The sequence below is a fragment of the Micrasema longulum genome, unplaced genomic scaffold (genome assembly GCF_059751315.1).
Source record: "Micrasema longulum isolate JH-2025_06_02 unplaced genomic scaffold, ASM5975131v1 h1tg000935l, whole genome shotgun sequence".
NCBI lineage: Eukaryota > Metazoa > Arthropoda > Insecta > Trichoptera > Brachycentridae > Micrasema > Micrasema longulum.
The window spans coordinates 19,475-44,511 of NW_028278126.1; the positions used below are offsets into that span (position 1 = coordinate 19,475).

At 32.4% G+C, this 25,037-nt stretch overlaps 1 protein-coding gene across 1 annotated transcript; it reads left to right on the forward strand.

The window, feature by feature from the left end:
* Positions 1–1,485: 1,485 nt before the first annotated feature.
* Positions 1,486–22,365, forward strand: LOC148278051 (uncharacterized; the record flags this gene model as incomplete). The annotated part of the gene is made up of 10 exons (XM_088231951.1): positions 1,486–1,609; positions 4,128–4,267; positions 8,853–9,003; positions 15,305–15,573; positions 16,376–16,504; positions 16,614–16,726; positions 18,362–18,651; positions 19,666–19,746; positions 20,924–21,103; positions 22,272–22,365. Coding segments are annotated over 10 exons (1,515 nt in total), but the record flags the coding sequence as incomplete, so codon positions are not given.
* Between the last annotated feature and the right edge of the window lie 2,672 nt (positions 22,366–25,037).

Sequence of the window (25,037 nt, forward strand, 5' to 3'; positions counted from 1 at the left end):
AATCCGAGGTTCAATTTTCATTATTTCTCTTATTATATGAGCAAAGTAGGGTAAAAAAATTTACTACTCTGGCAGTATTTCTACACTTTAAAAGGACACAACACGGCATGGTTATATTCGAATCAGGAGTTTTGTACTGAGCGACGTCTACAAAGAAACTTATGGGTCAAAACGTAAACCTACTCATTTATGAGTAGTTGAATCGCTTTCTGTTTGATGTATGTATGCGGTTTCTGGACAATTCTTAATTCTATGGTTTTTGCTTTGTTTAATAGTCTATTAGTATTTTTTTTTTTTTTTAAAACACTGATTCCTTCAACGAGCCCATCTTTGTTCTGTTAATAAAAGGAATTATTTTTAGTTTAAAGTAGACGTTTTTGTTTATTTTTCTTTAAAAATCCACAAAATTCATAGTTTAGCTAAAAATATATATCATTATGAATATTTGTATTTTCTTTTAATTGGACGTTTATAGAAATATGTTTATCTTTTTGTATTTGCAGCTACTTAAGAAACTTATGAAAATTTATTATTATTATTTGTAATGATCATTAATTTCAGGTATCGCATGAGTAAGTTTAATTTAACATAAAAATATTGAAGCTCTTGTTTACTGAGTTATTAATCATAACGTGGGCTTAGATTTTTTTCGTATGAATAATTAAGAACGTGGTGCGGAGGAAAATTAAAAAAAATGTTTTTTTGGTTTTCATAAACATACGTTATTCGCAAGGTTTTTCAAAAAGGATAAAATAGGGCATATTGACATTAAAAAAAAGTAAGCATTACAGTCTAAATTTTGTTTGCATAATTACATTTTCTTCTATATTTTATTGTTATTTTCGCTAGCGCAGAAAAGCTTTGCACTGTATATTAATTTCCTTTGCACAAAAACTGTCATCTAGTGAGTCCCGTATAAATTTAAAAAGTGTGTAAAGGGAACACGTAAACAAGACAATGTCTATATTAAAATACGATGAGAATTAAATTTCAATATGAGTGTACAAAACTGTGAATTTGCTCAAAATATTATATAATTAACAATACCAGTAATAAAGGAGGCACCTCTTCCTCGGGGGACCACTGATTAAACCTGAGGAATTTAAAGAGCTCGCCCCCTACCTAATAGCCCGATACTTTACGGATTTGGGCTTGGGGGGGAGATTTAGCAAAATGTAAACTCTCGCCTTCCACACAGTAGCCAGGCTTTTTATAGACCTGGGCGTGGAGGGCGAGAACTATTCACGGGAATCCGATAGAATACATAGATCTTCACAGGTCGCAGTGACGTCAGGAGCTTGCAAAGCACCGACTCCCACCACTAAAAATAAGAATGAGAATTATATCAGTAATAAACGACACTCAAAAAATTTTTAATACCAAAAATATTCCGCATTTTTGAAGGAATGAAAGCGGTTTTACAAACCATCGTTCCTTTGTTTATATTTTGTACGTTTTCTTAAATATTTATCATTTTTTTTTCAGGTTGTTGGAAGAACTCCAAACTTGACTATTACTGTCGACTCGTCATCATCAGGAAAATACTTATGCAAAGCGTCAGTTCAAGGCTTCCAGGAGATACAAGCTGATGCATCCGTTTACTTACGAGGTAAATATATTTTTCAATCAAGTCATTTAACATATTATTAAACATATACCCTTTTTCTATTATTATTATTAATTTTACCGCTCATAAAACTTCTAAGTTTAAATGATATAAAGCATACCTTAACAACATATGATTCAATACACATATACACCCGATAAAATAAAAAAATAAAAACAACACAGGAAAAATTATAGCCAATATACATTATTTGTGTATATTGGCCATACACTAATTTCTTCAAAACGTCTGTTTGAAAAATAACATTTAAACATTTTTCACGCCACTCCCACGCCATCTAAGGAATTTTTATATTATATTCGCTGTGTTTCTATTCATTTGTGTTTGATGAGGAACATATAGCTTTGTAAAATTTTAAAGGCTTATACATTGAAGAAATCAATGTCGTTGACATATTGGTTCGCAAGTACATGCATCCGTAGAACTGGTGAATTACTCTGTAATTAGCCGATGATTGACTGAGTAGAATAGTGTATTACTCCGGGTGACTCGACCAGGCACTCGCATACAAATAAGATTTATGAGTTGATTACAATTTTGTATTATTTAATACACACAATAAGCAATTTTACCATTGCACGATTATATATAGTTGGATAATTTTTGTGAAAATCACCTCAAGGGCGCTGTACAATTAATAAATATCCCAGTACGTCTTGCAGCTACAGAGCGCATGGACGGTTGGGATTCTAGTTCCTCGTTTTCAATTAAGATCAATAAAAAATATAACAGATAGGAGCTAGATTACAGGGCGTCTTGCAGCTACAGAGCGCATAGACAGTTAGAAATTTAGCCCCCATTTACACATTTTAAAAATTGACAAATAAATTTAGTGTATTAATGATACTAAGAAAAAAAAAAAAAATATGAATTATAAAAAGGAGTAAGATTACAACACGTCTTGCAGCTACTAAGCGCATAGACGATTGGAATTCTAGACCCCATTTATAGAATTTAGGTATTTTTAAGTTGGTATATGAAAGCTAGATAACCAATCATCGTGCAGCTACAAAGCGCATGGACGAGTGGAATTCTAGCAAAGTTAGAATGATATCGAAAAATTAATAAAAAATAGAGCATAGTAGTAAGTTTGTCAAGTGTTCATGCCAAGAACTAAGCAATAAAAAACTAAATAAATAAAGCACTGTATCAACTCCATGGTTAACAAAGGGAGATAGATGTCCGAAGAGAATCTTTTGTAGACAGTAGGTAGATATCGTCACCATGTGGTCCACTAGGCTGCTGGAGAATTTCTAGAAACGCACGTGTGTAGACTGGGGGATTATGCCTATTGTTCCAACGACTTGGTGTCCATTTTGGTCCGTATTATTTCATTTTATGAGACGCAACATTCCTGTTCAATTCACATTTTTAAATGAATATTTTTTTGTATAAGTTAGTTATAGAAGTTTGATTGTACATGTTAATATGTATATATTTATATTTACATATATATATATATTTTTAAAATCGAACACTGATATAAATATGTTGAATAAATCAAGCCACTCGTTTAATTTTCGTCTGTTTTCTAATGTTTGTATATCTGAATATGTATACAGTATCTGAATAGGAGTCCTTGCGTCAACCCTGATGTATGGGAGCGAAGTATGGACTTATGAAAACAGGCATGAAAGTAGGCTGAATGCTGTCGAAATGCGATCTCACAGGCACATGTGTGGTAAAACTATGTACGATCGATGGACAAATATCGAGGTCCGTATATAATGAAAGGTTGAGATAAGGATTATCAACAAATTAAGAAAGGAGATCTTCGTTGGTTGGGACATGTATAACAAATGGACAGTAAAAAAACGATTGAAAATATTTACGATGCTAATATAAATGGATTCAGAAATAGAAGAAGACCCAGAAAGACATGTTGTGAGCGAAATAATTTATTTTAAAGAAACAAACAGTCGACAATGATATTATAACATTTTTTTAAAATACTGTTTAAAGACAGACCAGCAAAGTTTCTTAATAAGAATCATACATATTATTAAATTGTGTTACAACAAAGGGGGGTGTTTATGTGTATTAGTGTGGGAGTAAGTGTTCAGGTGTGTGTAAGTGTGAGCATCATTAAATAGTAAGTGGGATCGTATCGCAGCCAGAAATAATGAGTCGGAATTTTTTTTTTAATAAATTAAGGGGCATGTAAAATTGTCAATAGATGAAAAAAAAGCATTATTGTTAGAGCAAGATCGATTGAGGAAGGAGTGTTGTGCACAGTTGGTGCTACATACTGGCAGATGAAATAAATACTTATTTCTTGTTATGCGAAAGGGGAAATGTTTGAAGATGGACATGTCGAAAGTCGGAATATTCAGTGCGCGTGCATTACAAGATGTATGAATGTTGAGGAATCGATATCTGTATGGAATAATAAGTATGGTAAAAAAATACTGCAAGAGTAAAAAAAATAAAACGTTGGCCAAAAATGTTCTATATTTCTCTTGTAGTTTATAAAAATGGTGTTTTTTTTATATTTCCATAGGTCCGCCCACTGTGGTTTCCCGAAGGGCACAGGCCGGGGCAGCCGGAGCCCCTGCCCGAGTACAGTGTCTCGCCGTGGCTGTCCCGCGCCCCCGTGTCTTATGGCTTCAGCAAGGAAGACCAATCACAGAGCAGGATCAGGTAATAATATATATTCGTACATTTTTAAATAAAAGCTCTATACCTGTGTATTTATTAATGCAGGGTTATTCAAATTTATTTTTCTATAATTCACCTGTATTTATTTTATAAAACTAAACCTTTATTTATTCATTTTATTCACAATATACTTATGTTACATTTATTGAGACATATTCTATAAAACAACGCGATAAGGCTTCTCTATAGGTTCACGCATTATTATTCTGAGATAAAAACACTAGTCTTTATACCACTCACGGCCGGTTGCATCGACAAAAGTTAAGTTAAAGTCAGGGCTAAAGTCAAATAAAAGTTACTTTTATGTCAAAACGCGTTGCATCAAAAAAATTTAACTAAATATTAACAAAAAAGTTACTTTTATTTAACCGGCCGCTAGGGAGCCGTTTAAAGTTAAGTTTAAAGTTAAATGCGATCTGCCATCTGTCAAAAAAGCGTCGTGAGTGTTGAAATCCATTGATCGATCTGTGAAAAGTTGCACAAAACGTTAATTTCATCTGATTTTTTGTCTTCCGAAGACAAATTTATCATTGAGTATATTCTAAACCGAAAAAAAAACTGTTCAAACCACGAACGGACCCTTTTTTGAGGGAATAGTCCGACTTTATCACAATATTTCGAATGTCAAAAAAGTGAAGAACTATTAGTTATCTGAATTTTAATTGTCAATTATTTTTCAAAACACGGGACTTGATCATCAGCGGGCGTGGTGTAAAATAAATCTTAATCATCACTGTATTAAAATGCTGTTTATTTATTTTTAAATATAGCTAGATTAAGCTCAGCTAACTCTTTCTGGGCATTTAAGAAGGCTGACACAGTTGCTCGAAAAATGTAATTTTTTTGCTCTATTTCTAGAGTAAAAAGTTCTTCATTTTGTTTTAGCTTTTGCTCTTTTAATTTTGTATCTAGTTCAAAAAGGACGATGTCCCTTTTGTTCTTTTCTTCTCCGAATGCGCAGTGCTGCTTCACCCTTTCGCACACACTGAAAATTGGAACGAAATTCAAACGTTTGTGCCCAAAGACGCGTCGCAGGGCATGTGTATTGCTACATGTAAATAAACAAGTACGTGCTTGCGCAAAAATCCCAACAATTTTTAGGGTGAAACTTGAACCTTTACAGTGGCAACATTCTTAACTTTAACTTAACTAAAATAATGTTGATGCAACGGAATTTTACAGTTACCAGATTTTAAGCCTTAACTAAGTTTAAATATTTAACTTTAAACTAAATTTATACCAACTTTGATGCAACCGGCCTTAAATCACATGATTCCCGCGTTTAACATGAAACTCGTTAAAAATGGCCTTCTGAAAAAGAAAAAGAACACAGATATTTATTTAAAAATGAAAAAAAAAAAATAGCATTTTTTTGTCTACATTTACGAAATTGAATTGAAATAAAAGAAATATTTATCAAGATAAAACATTAATCTGAGTCCTTATGTTATCAGAAGATGCATCTTTTAATTAGAGCAGAAAAACAAATTGAAAACATTTCGATCGTCGATAATCGCGTTAGGGTTTACGAGCAAAGTTAAGAACAATACTTCCTTTCCTCCAATGAGAGAACGGCAAGGAGTTGCTTCGTGGAAGAAAGGTCCATTGTGCCGCTCTCCTCAATCAGATAACGAGGAAGATAAAAAACATTACTAAAAGTTTTCTATTTATCTCCTGTCGCGTTAGGGAGCGGAGTTCACAAAACTTCCTTCGAGAGGCACATCGAGACTTTTACATGGACTTTCTCATATTTTTGTCATTCTGTTAACTCAGGTTAATGAGTAAAAGTCAACTGTTCAACTTATGTTAATTTCAATAAAAAAAAATGTAGCAATGGGAAACATCAGCAGTTTAAAACTTAAAAAAAAAAAAAAACGTTTGCGTATCCTAATATCAACGGTATGAATTTTTAAAATTTTTGTAATTTTGAAATTACTCCGCCCGTGACGTCACGAGTTTGGTGAGTTTCCTGACATTTAAAGAGAGAAACCTGTAAGTGTCAAAACACGCTTAACGTTGACAAACATGGCTACCCGGAAACCGAAAACCTATCACAACACCAACAATGCTATTTATTGGTTACTGTTCCCTTGAAACTGTGACGTTTCAAAGCAGTCAATTTTCAATATGTTTTTCATATATTTTCGAGAAACTTTAATCTTTACTACGTGTAAGAAAATATTTTTTTAATACAATTTCCCGCAGCACTGATCTTCCTCATTGAGTACCTAAAAATTTTATTTTATCTTTATATATATAATTTTTCTGTACGTATGATGTCACCAAACTCCTCCTAAACGGTTTATCCGATTTACGTGCGGTTTTCAATGAAATGTAGATCTTTGTGTTGCGCGTGTTCGTAGATATTTTTAATTTTTAATCGATTCTGTAAAAAAAAAAGTTTGAAGCATAAACCTTTTTTTCATCGACCTACCAGGGTTTTTTCAAATATATATTTAGACCCCTGTATTCAGTAGCCTTACGGGTCATGTACAAGGCCAAGGTACGCAAAAAAAAGGGTTTTTGAATGTTTACAAACAACTTTTTTTTATGGATTTCAATCAGATTCATTCCTTACATTCCTTATAATTACTTCTCACTTATTTCTTTTCACTTGATTTTTGGTAATACTAAAATAATATCAACTGACATTAAATACATTTTTGAAAATCGCATTCATGAATAAAGTGCACCCCTGTTGATGAGAAGGGCTGAGTTTGATATTTGCTAAAACAATTCTATATTTGAAAATGAATTATTTTAATTTTTGGAACTCAACCATAAACTAGTACCTAGGTACTTACTTAAATTCAATATTTGAATATTAACAATTTTTAATAATGAAATTGAATCATAAACATGTACCTAGGTACCTACTTATCAATGAAAAGAATTTTTCTAAGGTAATAAATAGCAGGCAAACCAACGTCTGGGTAGGACAACGCTTGTCGGGTCCGCTAATATTATATATTGTTAAGATAAAATAATCGGGTTACGGTCCCGTGGCAAGTGTCGCGGACTCACGAATCAAAGGTCCAAAGTTCGAATCCCACTCTACCCCATCTCGATTCCTATTTTTTGATAGTGAGTGTATCGTCTTAACGGTACTTGAACTTGGCAGTCCAGTTAATCGAAATATAGAAGAACACTTTCGATCAAACTTTGCTTTATTTCTCTCACAAATTTAAAAGTACAACAGTAACAAACAGGTAAATGTCGACTACGAAGATAAGGCGTAAGAAAGTAGAGAAAGCGAGGTCCGTATACAAGGATAGAGTAATACGGCGTTCTATCCTTTCCGCCTACCTCCGCGGGGGAACGGCATTAGTAACACTCTTCACTGGTCAAATCAACTGTTCACTGTCTCTTTTTTTTAAATTTATTTACAATTTTAAAAAACCCGTTAGGCTTGCATTAGAAATTTAATATTGTCTAGTCATTTTATGTCTCGTCTAGTCTAGTTAGTTCAGTCATCATGTGCTTTTTCAGATTGATTTAAAATTTGTCTCCAGTAAAAGTTTTCAAGTAGTAAGGTACGTCGTTGTAGTTTTTAAGTCCATTATGTAGTATTTTTGACTGTGTTTGTCTTTGCTCTTTCAATATGATAGTGTTGTGGTTATCTGGTGTTATATTTGTGTATGTCAGCATAATAATTAATAATTTTTAATTCTGACCACAATTTGCTCACAATCTGACCGTGTTTTCAATGCGTTTCCCTTTTATAAAGGAGAACAATTAGTTTGTTATGAAGCAAAATGGCCGGCTTTAAGACGCCATAGTTAAAAATAAATTCGTCTTAAACAAAACTGCGTTATCCCAAACATGACAAAATTTTATTTCTTTTATAAAAAATATTACTACGCAGCAAATCTAAAACTTTAAAAAGAGACATACAAATTGCATTGTTCAAAGAAAAAAAGTAATACTTAAATATATTTTTCTTAAAGCGCCCTGTTTTACCTACTCTTCTAATGTTACAAACACAATACACATTGTTTCTTATTCTTGACACAGTAGTCTAAAAATAATAATTAGGCAAAAGTACATCTTTATAGCTTCAAAACTTAAATACAAGTACAAGAAAATATTAGTACTAACTACGCCATAAAAAAAAATATCTATAAATATATATAAAAAAAATTTGGTAAAATAGTTTTCTTTCACAAACATTATTATTCTAAAAATACAATTGCCTTATATCTAAGATGCCTAGACTTTAACATTATTTTCTCTTAAATGTTCTTCATCTCTGTTGTAATATGTTCATTTTTATGTAAAATGAACAATAATATGACTATCTTTTAGTTAATTTATTATGCTATTAAACAATATTTAATTTTAATATTTATTATTTAAGAATATTTTTTATTAATTTTTTTCTATCCGTAACTATTTTTTTGCAAATTTATTCGGTTGCATCCGGGTCATCGTTTTGCAATGTCCGGGTAACAGGTTGAATATTTTGGGTCCATATTTTTATTATATTATATTTTTGGGACATATTTTGGGCCACTTTAATGTCTCACTAAGACTTATTTTAAATCAATGTTGTTTTTCTTATTTCCAGGACTTTTCTATATTGGAGGATGTTCTTCCTGAAGGAGTGCGCTCCACATTGCTCATACGAGAAAACCAAAATAAACATTTTGGGTCCTACAACTGTTCTGCTTCTAACGACTATGGAACTGACATAGTGGAGATCACGCTAGTCGCGCAGAGTAAGTAATCAATCCACAAATATAAAAACAATGTTTGTGTGTGTGTCCTCGATGGACTGAATAACTACAAGACCGATTTATGTGCGGTTTTCAGCGAAATGTAGATCATCAAAGGCGCGTTAATGTTTTTTCTATCCGTCACCAGGATTGCATTCGACAAGAATGCATAAAATAAAAAAAATGGGAAGACGTTATTTTTTAGTATTTGAAAAAGTTTGTTTTTGAATGTTTGTTATATAAGTGGGAAAGCACTACAATTAATGATATGAACCATACACGTATAAATGCAACTGGGCGTTTGCAGCATTTCATAGAATCACACAGGAGTTAGAATTGTCAGTAGGGTCGCAGAGAGCCACATCTTGCTGGAGGATGTGATTCTATAAAAAATGTTAATAATGTTCTTTTTTGCTTTTCTGCAATGGTAGCTGAAACGTCGGAACAAATCCAACACACACGGTATCACCCAAAAAAGAAACATATTGATAACAGTGACCGTTAAAACCTTCGCACTCATGAAAAATGATTGTTTTTTTTTGTCTTAACTGTATAACTTAGAACATACTATATATGAGAAAATACAGCAGAATACGGCCAAAAATCCGTTTCTTGTTTAATTTTCATGTGAAATATTTGAGTTGAACTTAAATAAAAAATATTAATAAATCTTTTGTAAACTCCTTCTAGACGTTTGTTTCTTGAGTTTTATTAAAATTATAATCCTACGGTTGAAGACATAAAACCTCTTATTGTACGAAAAAGTATTGTTTGCAATAAACTGGTAAATAGATTTTAGATATTTTTTAAGAAGACAGCTTCCAAAACACTTTACATATTCAGTACCGTAATGAAAATTTAATGTCGAGGAGTCTTCCATAGACTCGAGTTTAAAATTTTGCATGGGGTTTTAAAGCAGACCTTTTTCAGTAATTTTCTTACAATGGCCGATGCGTAGGCACTTAAAATAAGAATTCAAACCGCGTGCTATGTTTTGCGAAAAAAACTTTTTATGAATCCATCGCTTTAAGTCTCTGTTAAGAAAGTTGGTACATTTTCATGGCTAGTATATAAATTTGAATGGTAAAATCGTTGGGATTAGCAGCGCGCGTGACGAGCATTTGAAGTCATGGATCATCCAAAAGGTTGAAATGGGTTCAAATTTAAGAAGTTTAGTCAATGCGTATTTAATATTGATTTTTGTAAACATTTTTTGATCGTAATAAAATAAATAAAACAACTTTGTTTTTACCATTAATATTTTTTTCCACCGACCGGTTTCAAAAATAAACAAGCTTTTTTTCTCAATGTATACTTAACAAATGATTTCTTTCCTATTTCATTTTATCAGTATAATTCCAATGAAACTAATCAATCAAGTCTTTTTGTCTTGAAAGCATGGTAATGTGACATGGATACATTTTATTTTTTAACATTTTATATATATATACATATAAGGGCGGGCATATTGCTTTAAGGCAATTTTTTCCTACCTACCCAAACCGTTCACTTTGACTTGTGCCCCTTTCCGTGTCAGCAAACATGTATTAAATAAAGAATATTTTTTGTTCATATTTAAATTTATTTTAACAGAGAGGGAAAACATTTTTGAGAAGGGAATATGGAAGTCTAGGCATTTACAGGGCTTATGACCTGTCATTGGCTCGTTAAAGTGTCCACTTTACACACTGTGTAACATTCACCATTCTGCCCATGTTTGACCATCCACATTTCATTAACTCTTCCATATTCCTAGACTTCCATATTTCCTTCTCAAAAGTGTTTTCTTTTTCTGTCGAAATAAATTTAAATATGAACAACTCCCTAGGGAGGAAATCCAGCCAGTCTGCAAGCATTTGGAGATACTGAAACATTGTTGAATTACTACCTGGTAAAATAAGAAGTATGAAATTTGAAAATTGTTTTCAGGCGTTGCCTAGTAGGTGATTTGGTTCCGCCGGATGAATCTCACCCACGTGATAAAGGTTTCAGCTCTTTTACTTCACAAAAGTCAACAGATGGAAGAGTTGAGGAAATGTGGATGTTCAAACATGGGCAGAATGGTGAATGTTACACAGTGTGTAAAGTGGCCACTTAAACCAGCCAATGGCTGGTCAAAGACCTGTAAACGCCTAGACTTCCATATTTCCTTCTCAAAAATCTTTTCCCTCTCTGTTGAAATCAATTTAAATATGAACAGCTCCCTGGGGAGGAAATCCAGCCAGTTTGCAAGCATTTGAACATACTCAAACATTGTTATATTTTATTTATTCGAACACGAGATACAGCTTATTAAGAAATAATTTGTTTTTATATATTGGTGGAGTTATATTTATTATTAAAAGTTCAAGGTAAAGATTTTATTATATTTACTTCAAACAAATAGAGAGCAAACAATCTCGTATTAAGTCGAACAAAATACTAAAGTTTTAAGTTCATCGTACATACTCGTGTATACGCGTGACATGAGCGAGGATTGACTTTTAAGAAGTTTTCACCCACTTTGCTTAGAAGCCATTAAAAGTTACACTAGTTTAAGTCAAATTAAGTATTCGTACGTTGCCATGTTTTGTCTCGCTTAAAGCAGACTGTTTTTCAAGATAAGTTAACATTAATATTTTATGTCAATGACTTGTAAGACATAAAATGGCAAGGCTTCTTGCAAGGTTCCAGGTTAGATTCTTTATTTTCACCAATTATTTATTTATTTATTTATTTGACACTTTATTATTATTTTTATAATTATGGATAACTTATGTAGCGGCATTTTCGTAATAAAATACCTCAAGGGCGCTTTACATAGTGATTCTTTTAAATTTGTAATTTAATTAAAATAATTTATTTTGTTGTCACATGCTACGGATTTATTCAAATTTTTTTGAGAACAAGTGGGTTTTAAGTTTTTTCCGTAACATCACTTCACTTTCACAGCCTCGCACCTCTGCTAGGAGAGCATTCCATGCCATAGGGCCTGCGACCGCAAATGCGCGTTCACTAAATTTAGTACGCTGTTTACGTAGAGGTATAATAACTTTTCCTCTCACCGTAGATGTAGCTGATCTAAGTGTGAGACGCTTTTCAGCTAGTTTATCTGGAATGCATAGTCCCCTTAGATATTCCGGAGCAGAGTTGTGCAGTGACTTATACATAAGCCAACAGAGTTCGTATTCGACCCTCTGTGAAAAAAGTAGCCAGTGTAGTTCACGAAGTAGTGGAGTGATATGACTGAACTTAGAAATTCCAAAAATAAGTCTCGCTGCGGCATTCAATGCAGATTGTAGGCGAGTCATTTTGTTCATTGGTAGACCTGCAAAGATACCATTACAATAATCGACTCTAGACACTACAAACGCATTTATTAATTGACGGGCGGCATCAACCGGCAAATTTTTGCGTATGCATTTAATTTTTCTCAGCTGGTAGAAGCATGAACTTATCGTTCTACTAATTTGAGCGTCAAGAGAAAGGTCAGAACTGACTAAAACTCCCAGTAGTTTAAAGGTGGGTAAAACGGTACTCCCTACATTGGATAGATCCGTATCCTGGATCAAATTCTGTCGTCTGGCTGAAGCCACCCACAGTTCTTCAGTTTTCGATGGGTTTAATGTTAGTCTGTTTTCAGCCATCCAGTTTCCTATTTTCTTGATGCATCCATCAATTAAATTGACAAGCACACTTCTCTCGCCTGGTTTGCAATAAAAATAAATCTGCGTATCATCTACATAGCAGTGAGACCACAATCCACATTCTTTGATAATGTTCTCTATATCTTTAGTGTAAAGGAGGTAGAGGAGTGGTCCGAGTACTGACCCTTGAGGCACTCCTGTAGACACCCGAAAGTTTGTTGAGCTTTTACCATATACATATACAATATATATAAACATATAAGGGCGGGCATATTGCCTTAAGGCAATTTCTTCCTACCCACCCAAACCGTTCAGTTTGAGAAAATTATAAATACAATGACATATTGAATCTTACAATTTTATACAAAAATTACAAACTTAGATTAAGAAAACAAAAATATTATACTGTATTAAAATATATACCAATTATTATGAAGTTTAACTATAACTAACTTTTATAAGTTAAACTATAACTGTAAGGGATAGTGAGATTACTGCCTGCATAATAAATGTAAACAACGAATGTCTCGAACAAGTAGAAGAATTTATGTATCTGGGAAGCATGTTTTCAAGAGATGGAAGAGTAGAAAAAGATGTTGAAAAAAGAGTGAATGCGGGCAACAAAATGAACGGAGCACTAAGCACAGTATTTCCTAATAAAAATATGTCAATCGAAGCTAAACTGGCAGTGCACAACGGAGTTTTAGTCCCAACACTTATGTATGGAAGTGAAAGATAGAACTGGCTAAGAAAAGATGAAAACCGAGTGAACGCGGTTGAAATGCGATCTCTTAGACGAATGTGTGGGAAACAATGTATGACAGGGTTACGAATGATAACATCAGGTGAGAGTGTTAATATAAGTCAGGTGTATAGGCAAAATTAAGAAAGGGTATCTGAGATTGTTTAGTCATGTAGAACGAATGGATGAGAAAAAATAGTAAAACAGATATATATGGCGAGAATGAATGGTAACGTGTGACGAAGACGACCAAGGAAGGCGTGGCATGATTAGATAAACCAAAATTTTAAGTCTGGTCATGTCAAAAAGCGACAGGACCGAAGGGCATGTATGACAAGATGTATGAATGTGGAAGAAGCTAGGAATGTATACCAGGATAGACGTGTGTGGCGGTCCATTCTCTCATGATAGTGGTATTAGTTAACTATAACTAAAAGTAATTTCAGCAATGATTATAGTGTGTCAAAATGTTTGCAGACTGGCTGGATTTCCTCCCTAGGGAGTAATCTAGACTTTAATTTGTTGCAACAGAAATGGAAAAAAATTGAGAAGGCAATATGAAAGTCTAGGCATTTACAGGGCTTATAATATGTCATTTGCTGATAGGTGGCCACTTTACTACACATTGTGTTATATTCACCATTCTGCCTATGGTTTTTTTTTTAAGGAATAACCCGCCAAGCCTCTTTTTTAGAGTCTTGTCAGCAGGTGGGAAATAGGATATGGAAGGAAGTTATGAAAAATACACAACACCGAGACCAATTGAAAAAAAATCTTTCTTGGATTTATTTCTTGCAACTGGCGGGAATCGAATTCGTGACGCTAGTTTTATAGTAAGCTGTCTTACCAACTGTGCCACGGTGCCTGCCGCATTTAACATACGAATTTCCTGAACTCTTCCATCTGTTGACTATTGTGAAGTTAAAGGGCTGAAATCTTCATCATGTGGGTGAGATTCATCCGGCTGACCCAATCGAAACATAAGAACGCAATTATCAGTTTAAGGAAATAAAATTGTTTGTTTTACAATATTTGAGTTTGTCTAAATGCTTGCAGACAAAAAACTGGATTTCACCCCCTCGAGAGTCATTTAGATTAACAAATTACAACAGGGATGGAAAATACCTTAATATTCACTTCTTTAAGGTATTCACCATCCCTGTTGTAATTGGTCATATATTTATTCTCTAAATTAGTCTCTAATAAGAAAAAAGAAGAAAAAAGAGTGAAAAGTGGAAGGATTAGAGAACAAATAGGAAATATTTCATCAGGCTTGTTTTGAACAAAGAAACCTGTTTAGATCGCTCTGCAATGTCAAACCCTTATATTAATAATATATTAATATCAGAATTCTTGTGTTAGAGATTGATTTATAGATCTCAATTAAAAATGTTTAACGTTATCAAATAAATACTAATAAAAAGTGGAATTTATATACGGTTATTTTGTATTTCTTCTTTATCCACACCCACTCCTAAGTGGAGCATATGGACATCATCACACGCCTCCAGAAAACCCTATCGCTAGCCAGCAATCTCGCCTACTCCCACGTCAATTCCGCGTCCCTTAGTTCCACCGAATAAAGCTGAAAGATCGTCATCGATGCCCCCCAAGACGGCGGGAGCCTGTCGGTGTAAAAAAGAGGCAACTTGTGTCCAAGTCAGGTCCCCCGCAACACCCTCATAACGCTCGTTATAGGATTTTGTTATTTACCCTTTTAAAAATATTACCGTAAAAAAAATGTCCATTAACAATTTTATTCTACGCTTGGTTGTTTTTTTTATAATGACTAGGGCTGATATTCTGAACTCTCTAGTAGGGGTAAAAAATGTGTTACTAGTACGCACTAGCAACATTTTCTCTACCCTTTCAATAGCGTTCAAAATTGCACATCTGGATGACGTTTCTCCCGTTCAATAAATTATTTTTTCCACAGGAGAATTCCCTCTGTTGATAATAATCTTTATCGGCATCGCCTGCATAATCGTCGTCACCGCTATGGCGCTTATTCTGGTGCTCTGCAGAAAGAGGTCGAGCCCTGAGGAGAAACCGCGGCAGCAGGAACCAGCCAGCGCCAAGAAACCCGATGTAATGGCGGACACGGAGAGAGCTGGGGCTGACAAGAGATCCCAGAATTCTGACCGAAGCTCCTGCATCAGCGACCTGAAAATGGATCTCAAAGAAACGGACAACAGCTGCGAAATGGTACGTTTCATATTTGATATTGTACACAATTTTATTTTCGAAAAGTTTTAGTGTAACAAAGTGATATTATGATAGAAATTAAGCAAATGGCTTAGAAACGTCAAGTGACAACTGTCATATTCGGTTAATTTAGGCACAGGCTAGAAATATTTTTCAAGAATCTCTACAGTACTGAAAGACTTGTCTTTTAAGTGTACTGCTAACTGTTCAAATCTTAACTACGGGACGCAAACCTGATGCAAGATAAAGTGAATGAACTAACTGCCGACAAAGCAACCTGAAGGCAGTTTATGGATAATACTTAAAAGTCAAAAACTTGGTTATTAATTTTATTGAAAAAATTGCAAGAGTGTTAAAAGTGTTTCTAATAAATAAATGTTTCTATTCTATATATATAAATATTTAGACTGTGAAATTGAATAACTGAATAAATACAATGTAATTAATGTGAATAATATACACCATAAACTTCTTAAATATTATTTTGACTGATAGTCTTTTCTTCACTTTTTTTATTTATTTGTTTTTTTTAAACATTTTTTTTTTTAATTTTTAAAATAAATTTTTATTATTAGTGTATTTTTTAATTTGTTTTTGGTCAGGCGGCGAGAAATTGCGAGTGTTAATAAGTCCGCCATTTAACCACGTATGACTTGGTTTTCTTTATGTATTTATCACATTGTATATTATGGTTAATAAAGATTTATTATTATTATTGATTTCACCGCAATTTTTGTTTGCAAATCTATCACCAAATTGCTCGTAAAATCTTCGTCACTCATGAATATTTTCATTTTTTCAGGGCTACAGGGTCGGCCAGCCAATATCAGGAACAATGATTATGCAAGGAATACAGAATGGACTTTTACAGTATCCAAGGTTCTCAGCCGAGAGTGCTGATAACTTTTTTCCGCCAGGGTCTGAATATAAAGTGAGTTTCGTTGGCAAACACCGCAGTGCTATTCTTGCAGTTCTTAACAGCTTACGTTTAAAAATACTTCAGCCGAGTTTATAGCTAAATTATTTGTTTCTTCCTCCAGGATGACGTTTACTCAGGATACGCTAGCTACGTTGGTTATGGAAGGGACTATAGTCCAGCTCCAATGGTAATGCAGCCACCGCTAACAGCTATTGGAACTCATGACGCCACTAGGTAAGATCTTATTGTTATTTACATATTTTTCTCATTAAACATTTGATTGAGAACCATTTGACAAAAAAAACCGCGATTCAAATCTGGGTTTTTTTTTGTAGTTCGTAACATTTTAGGAAAATAAAAACGGAAACTAGACCCCTTTAAAACCTTTCATACTTATCTGGATTCATTTGTAAGCAGAGAAAATAAAAAAAAATATGGCAAATAATTGAGTTGACAAAAGTTGACTTTAAATCTTCATCTTCTACATTGTATTTAATAAAAATAAAAATAATTTAATAACAATATTTTTTTTTAAAGTGCAGAGCCAATTCTACCATATAAAACATTAGCAAAAAAATCTATATCATTTTTATAAAAAAATGTATAAATAACTAACACATGCGGGTATAGAATCTCTACTTAAAATGGAAAGTTAGTTATTGATGCCAAAATAAACTATACATAAAATGTAGGTACCTAATTAAATAATAACGTAATTAAAAACCGTCTCTAAATCTTTCTAACACAGATTTCAATTATATTACTTGACACTGCAAACCAAGCATTCGCCATTGAGTTAGTGAAGCATAATCAAAATTCTCAAATTTTTTTTTTCAAAGTTTTTTGCAAATATATCAGTCACTCCTTCAATGGATGGAGTTTGCTTCAAATACAATTTTAAAAATAAAAACTTCCCAAAAATGAAAACCAAAAACAAAATAACCAACTTAACAAAAAAACTTAACATAAATAAGTGATAAAATGGATTTTATTATTTAGTAATAAGTATTCACACTTCGAGTACCGGCGAAATAGACATAGAATTTACCCTGTGCCCGGCCCATTTTTGTGAAACTTCACGCTTTGTCAACGATTTCTTAAAAGTTTTATAATTATGAAAATACTGGGTTGAATCAATTGAAACTTCTTGTATTTATTTGAAATAATTTTATGCGTCATTTTTGTATGATAATTTTGCCAACATTGCCCTTTACTGAGAGTCACATTGCAATGTTCGCACATATACAAGGTCTCACACTTATTTTGTGCTTTGTATTCCGGAGCCGTGTAAACACGTGATTATAATAACTACGCGTTGTGTCCCAGTCCCGTGTTTACACGTGGTTTACCAGCAGCAAAACAGTTAAATAATAAGTCACTAGATGTAAATAAAATGCACTTTTTAGACAGCTGGTAAACCACGTGAAAAAACGGGACTGGGACGGAACGCGTTGTTATTCAATCACGGTTTTACACGGTTCCGGGATCCAAAGTGTTAAGTCGTTTATAGCGGTCTCCGTATTTGTAGCCACCGCTCAAATAGGGTGAGTAGATATACCCTGCTGTGTCTTGGAGAAGCGTGTTGTTGGAGCTTTTCAGGCGTTCTTATAGGCTCCCGGCTCTTTAGCGAATTAGGGCAGCATAAGAGTTTACCCGTCCAAATGTTAACATTTCGGAGGCATTGCAGTACCTAGAAATCCAAAAAAAATTTTGAACTCATTATTATAGGTGACCCTTAATTTATTCCACGATGCTTGGGTAAGGTTCCATGGTTCCACCGTATACACAGACGTCAAATACGATATTCTTCACTTCATCGCCAAACTGAAGAAGTGTCTAAGGTTTTTCTATGTCGTTTTTCTTCCTCAGGGTACAACTTTCATCTTTAAACTCCAGCCACCAGCTGACAGCACACCTCAACCAACTGAACGCCCAGTTGTCGTCCATTGCCGACTCCGGCGCAGGGTCCGTGAACAGCTCCCTCGCGAGGAGTACTGCCGACACCAGCTCCACTGCCCCTTGCGGGAGTGGAGGGAACTCGCAGAACAGTTCCCTCCAAAGAGCAGCAGCAGCAAGATCACCCGAAGGGCAGTTTAGAAATTGTCTTGTTGCTTACGCGGCGGAGAGACACCATAATCCCCATTCGAGGATTGGCCTAGGTAAGTTTTGAAAAATATTTTTTTTATTATTTACACGGTATTTATCTAAATTAAATTTATCACATTTGTACAAACATTTAGAGTTTAGATGCGCATTAGGTTTTTTTCAAAATATACTGTGCCGAGTGTTGTTTGCGTTATTTGCCATGTTTCAGATTGCATTGCAGCGTCCATCATCAAGTTTAATGCCCTAATAATAATATCAACTGAAAACATGGGTGGATGTGGTATAAAAATATAAACATACATATATTACCTGCCTACAAACCTCTAATATAGGCTGGCAGGTCGTTTTTTTATATATATTTTTTAAAATCACACCACTTTAGAATTTTGTATTTTTTTAAATAATCAAATCTTATTATATCTTTATTTCTTGTAATAGAAATATTATTTTTCAAATATTAATTTTATAAATATATAAGTGTACTAATGCGGTGCTTTATGCACCATTAGGTGCGAAAAATGAATGATAATGATGATTTTTTTTTTCCTTTTTCTAGAACAACTCCTATAGTCCTATTTGAAAAAAGATTAAAGTTATATAAAATTTCAATTTTAGCCTTATATTTATTTGTTTATTTTATATACGGCACAAATGCCTTTCACAATATAAAATATAATATAATGAGTTAGTTAGATATACAAAAATTAAGAACAATATTAAATCATGGGTATAAAAAGAAAAAGAAAAATAACAAGAAGAATATATATACATGTATGTTTGTCAGTATACAAAAGACATAAAAAAGTAGGTTTATTTAAATACAAAATGAGTTGACGCCCGATCGTTAGCATACGTAGCTTTTGCAAATAATGCGTTAATCGTTACTATAGAATACAAATAGAAAACAATGGGGCATTATTCAAAATGTGGAGAACTCTCAATTCATTTATGTGAGAATGCAAAATACATTGGAAAAACAATATGTGTAAAGAGTGATTTAAAAAGATTTATTTATTCCCTATTTTTGTGCTCGTATCATGAATGACACATATTTCTTTTGCGAACAGGCACTGTTAATACGGCCAACCCTGCTGCCACCCCTGCTCCTCCCCCTTACAATGGACACAGAGTAGTTAGCCTAACAAACGGTGAGTTAAATAACCTGGTAAATAGGGGATGATGTTTTCAATGCAGCTAAACTCAGATGTAACTGAAACCTTTTACGCAAAAAATTTGCTGTTTTAATAAAGTGTATGCTAAGTACGAGAATTCACACTAAGCTACAAAAAAAAATAAGTCGGACTCGTGTTGTACTACCTAATTGCACTTTTGATGGAAATTTGATAAAACAATTTTACCCCAATTCAACAATGTTAGAGTGTGTCCAAATGCTTGCCGACTGGCTGAATTTCCTCCCATTATTTCCTCATATTTAAATTAATTTCAACAGGGAGGGAAAAAAATTTAGAAGGGAATATGGAAGTCTAGGCATTGACAAGGCTTATGAGCTGTCATTCGCTGATTTAAGTGGCCATTTTACACACTGTGTAACATTCACCGTTCTGCCCATGTTTAAATATCGACATTTCCTTAACTCACCCACGTGATAAAGGTTTCAGCTCTTTTACTTCACAAAAGTCAACAGATGGAAGAGTTGAGAAAATGAGGATGTTCAAAATGTCTGCCCAAGTGAGCAGAATGGTAAATGTTACACAGTGTGTAAAGTGGCTACTTAAACCAGCCAATGACAGGTCATAAGCCTTGTAAATGCCTAGACTTTCATATTCCCTTCTCAAAAAAAATTTCTCTCTATGTTGAAATAAATTCAATTCTACCCTGATGACGATTTTTAAATTAATTATAAATGATACGAGTAGTATGTATATTATATAATAAACTAGTCATTGAGGGATGAAAATATTTTGAATCACTTTTATACTCCGGTTATTGGTGAATAGCAGATCGTTTATATTGGGCAGTGTAGGGTCAATACCGGCTTCGATAACTCTTTCTCCTTTCATCATTTTCATATTTTTTGCATTGCGGGATGTTGCATTGTAACCGTCGATATTTTTTTTTTATTTAAGTCTTGCAGCGTTTAGAGATTTGGTTTTTAAAATGACAGTATGAAAATAAATATCGTCAATGGAATAAATCGAATTTATTTGTGATATATCCTGTATAATAACATACAGGTTGTATATACGTCGCTTTTATAGTTATTATTCGACTCATATCCTTGATTCCTTAAGGTTCTTGAATGATATATGTGGTTTATTATTCAAGCATTCGAATCCCGTGACTTAACCCTTTTTTCTGCTCTAGGTCACGTAGCTACCCCGACGGGTTCTTTAACCCCCACATCGAGCATAACCACTACAGGGCTACCGAGTCTCCCGCCCATGTCTAATGGAGTTTGCGGACAAGCTGCCCTGGCGTCCCCGCAGTACATTCTTCCACCCACGTCTCAAGCCAATGGGCAGGTCGTCCACATAACGAAGAAAGGTAATTAAACTGCTTTAAATGTGTCAGGTTAAGGGCAGCTATCATATGATTTTTTTTATTTTCGTTTTTAATTTTTTTATTTTCTTTTATTCAGGAAACATACAGTACAGTTACAAAGTTTAATATTTTACACAATTGGACTTAATTCTAATGGACCAGTGAAGTTTCCATATTAAAAAGCAATTAAATGTAAGGTTAATTATGAAAGTATAAAAAAGAGAAGGAAAAAGAAAACATAAATGAAAATTGTTTAAAAATTAAAATTTAAGTGAAAAAAAGATATTTTAAGGTTTGTAGTTTGTAATGAGTATTTACAAATGGAAATAATATTAAAAATGAAGAAAATTTGTAAGAGTAATCAAAAATTAAGAATGGAAATAAAGAATGAAAAACATGCTCAGATGTAAAAATATCATAAAATAGTAATAAGATTTTTTTAAAAAAGGAAAAAAATAAACACATATTTATTTTAAGGGATTCAAAGAAACGATGAGAAAAATCTTTAAGTAAAATATAAAACAATAAATTTAGGTCAATTTAAAAAACATCTTCAAAATTAATGACACATTATAGTAAGAGCAGCAATATATTGATTTTATTAACATAAATAATATAAGTTATTAAAAGTAGTTTAAAAGTATAAAAACATGCCAATGACAGCAGAGAAAAAAGAAGAAAAAATAAAGAAGGAATAACAAGTTTAGCAAGTAATCTTTAAAATTTGAAAAAGCAATATAAGGAGAAGATTTTAAACCTAGAGAAGTCGATAAAATTCCATTAAAGCGATTTTAGTAGTAATACAAAATTTCAAAAGAGAAATTTGATTTATAATAATAATATTAATGTATGTAATTTGAGTGTTAAACGTGAGTAGATTTTTAGGGTAGTCGTTATTAATATACATTGTGTATTTTGGGTGCTCCCGTATAAGTTGAGTAAGTTTACCGAGAAGATGGCCCCTGCATTGATAGTCAAATCGCCCAAAAAAGACTTTACATGCATAAGTGACATTTTTTCAATACAAAATACCTCAAGGGCGCTTCACAAAAGCAGTTATATTAAGTATTTATTTTAATGTAAGCTTAAATCTAAGTAAAACGTTTTAAGATGTTAATCAACATGACCGCTTTTTTTCATATGTTTATAGTAAAAATATTTTTTTCCACAGGATCTGGAACGCAACCAGCGCTGGCAACGCACGTTTAAAAAAAAATTGCACTGAAAAATATGAACTCAACTGTCTTAGTGGGATAAGTGAAAAACTATAAAAATAATCTAAATACGAATTCCCCAAAGCTTCGTGGAGTTTGGAATTAAATTAAAAGCGATAAGGTGACAATCGGCCTATCTTATTTATTGTGATTGATAAAGTGTTGTGATTTAAGTCAATTTATTTCATTTACGAATAGTGTTTTGAACTCAATTGATAAATCTAAATTTTGGCCATGTTATGTAACCATAATTAAAGATAACTTTGCGCGAAATTGTACATATTTAAAAATACGTTAATTGTTCAAATGAATTTTAAAAATGTAATGTTTAAAATATGTTTGAATTAAGACCTGCATTGAAGACGTAAAAGTTTATTAGTTCAAATATGCAGAAGTTTTAAAGACAATCTGCTTCAGTTAATTCCGTTTTGATATACTCAGAACACTTATAATTAAAATGTTTTTTTCATGTGCTGCATTCAAGAGCTTATTTGTAATTTTCTATGCATCATTTATTTTATTATATATTTTTATTGAATTTTTATTTTATTATCTGTGATAGTGTAAAAAAAATATGATAATATGTTTGTTTGAAAATTATTCTTAAAATGATCTCGATTTAAAGTTATTTTGTTTGATGAATGTCATATTATTTTTACTTAATATCAATATCAGTAAATATAATTAATAATCATATCAGTTTTGTCCCAAAATAATATTGTATTTAGGGATTAACGTTAACATATCAATTTTTCGGACACTCAAATTTACAATTCAATATTTTAACTTAATTTTTAAGCAGCAGCATTTTGCATTTTGCATTTTGCATCAAGCATTTGACGTTTTTATCGAACAGTGTACACTTTTACGGCCAGATATTTAACAACGATCAAATAGTTCATTTAGGTTCTTATACCAGATTAAAAGTATCGTTTTTCATTGATGACACGTGTTTTTGATACATGGCATAAAAACCCAAAAACCTTATATAATTTGAGGTTTTTTTTTTAATCTCGTTGCAACAACTTTTAGTACAGTTCGACAAAATATTTAATGATCTAGGTATATTCAGAAAGTATGTTCCGTTTCTATTTCTTGCCATCGCAGTTTCACGCATGCGTGGTACTCACCACGACCTATTGAGAAGAAGTGCCTGGTTAAGCTGATCATTTTTTACGCTTCATGTTGCTTGTTTTAAATGCCGAAAATAAAAATCCTTTTTCTTGTGAGATAAGGTCTGTCATTCGTTTTATTAAACCAGTTCAAATTCATGTGCAAATCTGTAAGGTGTACTGAGAACATACGATAGTTGATTTATTGATAAAGAGATGGGTGAGACAGTTCAATGAAGGTCGAGGTAATGTGCACAACGACGAACGAATATGCACTTGTTTTCTTTAAACTGACAAACGGAACTTACTTTTTAAATATACCTCATAGTAACTAAAATCATTAAGACAATGGACTTTCAAAAAAGTAAAGATGTTAGCTTTTATATTTAATATTATTGTGCCATAAAAAATCTATCTGAATGATAACAAATACCAATGTGCAATTACAAAAAAAGGGGGAAAATAATTTGAATAGATAAAGTTACTTTATATCACATCCCCATATACGCAATTAAACTAAAATTAATTAATCTTTTCAAAATGTATACTTTTTAATTAAATCACATTATTGGAAATTGTGCAATTAAACATATTTATATCATATCATGAAAAGTGTATTTTTATTTTTTTAAATAACATCAGTTATCTCAAATTTTATCAAAAAAACATATTAATTAATATAAGTTTATGTTAGTATTTAACCACTTACCTACTTTTTATGTCTACCGGTTTCGAGACGTACCCGTTTCTTCGTCAGGACACGCACCTCACCGACAAAAAACATATTAAATAAATTAATAAATCAATTATAAATGAAAATAAATTTGTCCACTGATTATATTAAAACGAACAAGTTAGTTGTAATTTTTTTCGTTTTTTAAATTAATTAATTTTAGAATTCAAATTTGAAACTTATAAAAGGAAGTGGATGAAAAGTTTGGCCTATTTGCAAAGAAATGTTTTGAAAAGTTTAACAGTCGAATTAAATTATTAGAATTGACGGCAAATTACGTACTATCAATTCTAATTTGAATTTAATTCAATTTATTATGTTATCTAGTCTTTTGAAATTTAAATATAACGTGACGCCTTTGTGCGTATTCGAAATTAACTTTGCAATGAATTTAACTTTTTAAAAGTATGTTAAAAACCTGAATATGGGAATATTATTAAAAATCGAATTTATTAGTTGAAAACATAAATAATTTATAGAGTTTTAAATAAATTTATGTAAATATTTATAAATCTTTCTGGTAAGATTTAAGGAGAGCTTTAATTCAAATCGATTTTAATTGTGTACATAAATATAAAAAATGTCTTTTTAAAGGAGTGTTGATATAGTGTGTTTAGATCAAAATTTATCATGTAGGAGAATAATATAAACCACGCGTTATATTTACTATAATTTTGTTCTTTTATTTTATGATTATCAAAAAAAAAAACATTTGTTTCCATCCTGTTTTTTTAAGACAAAAACATTTTGAAAGTTACTAGATTATCTTTAGTTACTTCAAATCTGTCTATTGTGTGTCAAAAAAAAGCTTTTATTAGATGAAATCATAAAACTTTTTCTAACTCAAAAACGAGATATTTGAGATTACAGTTATTTAT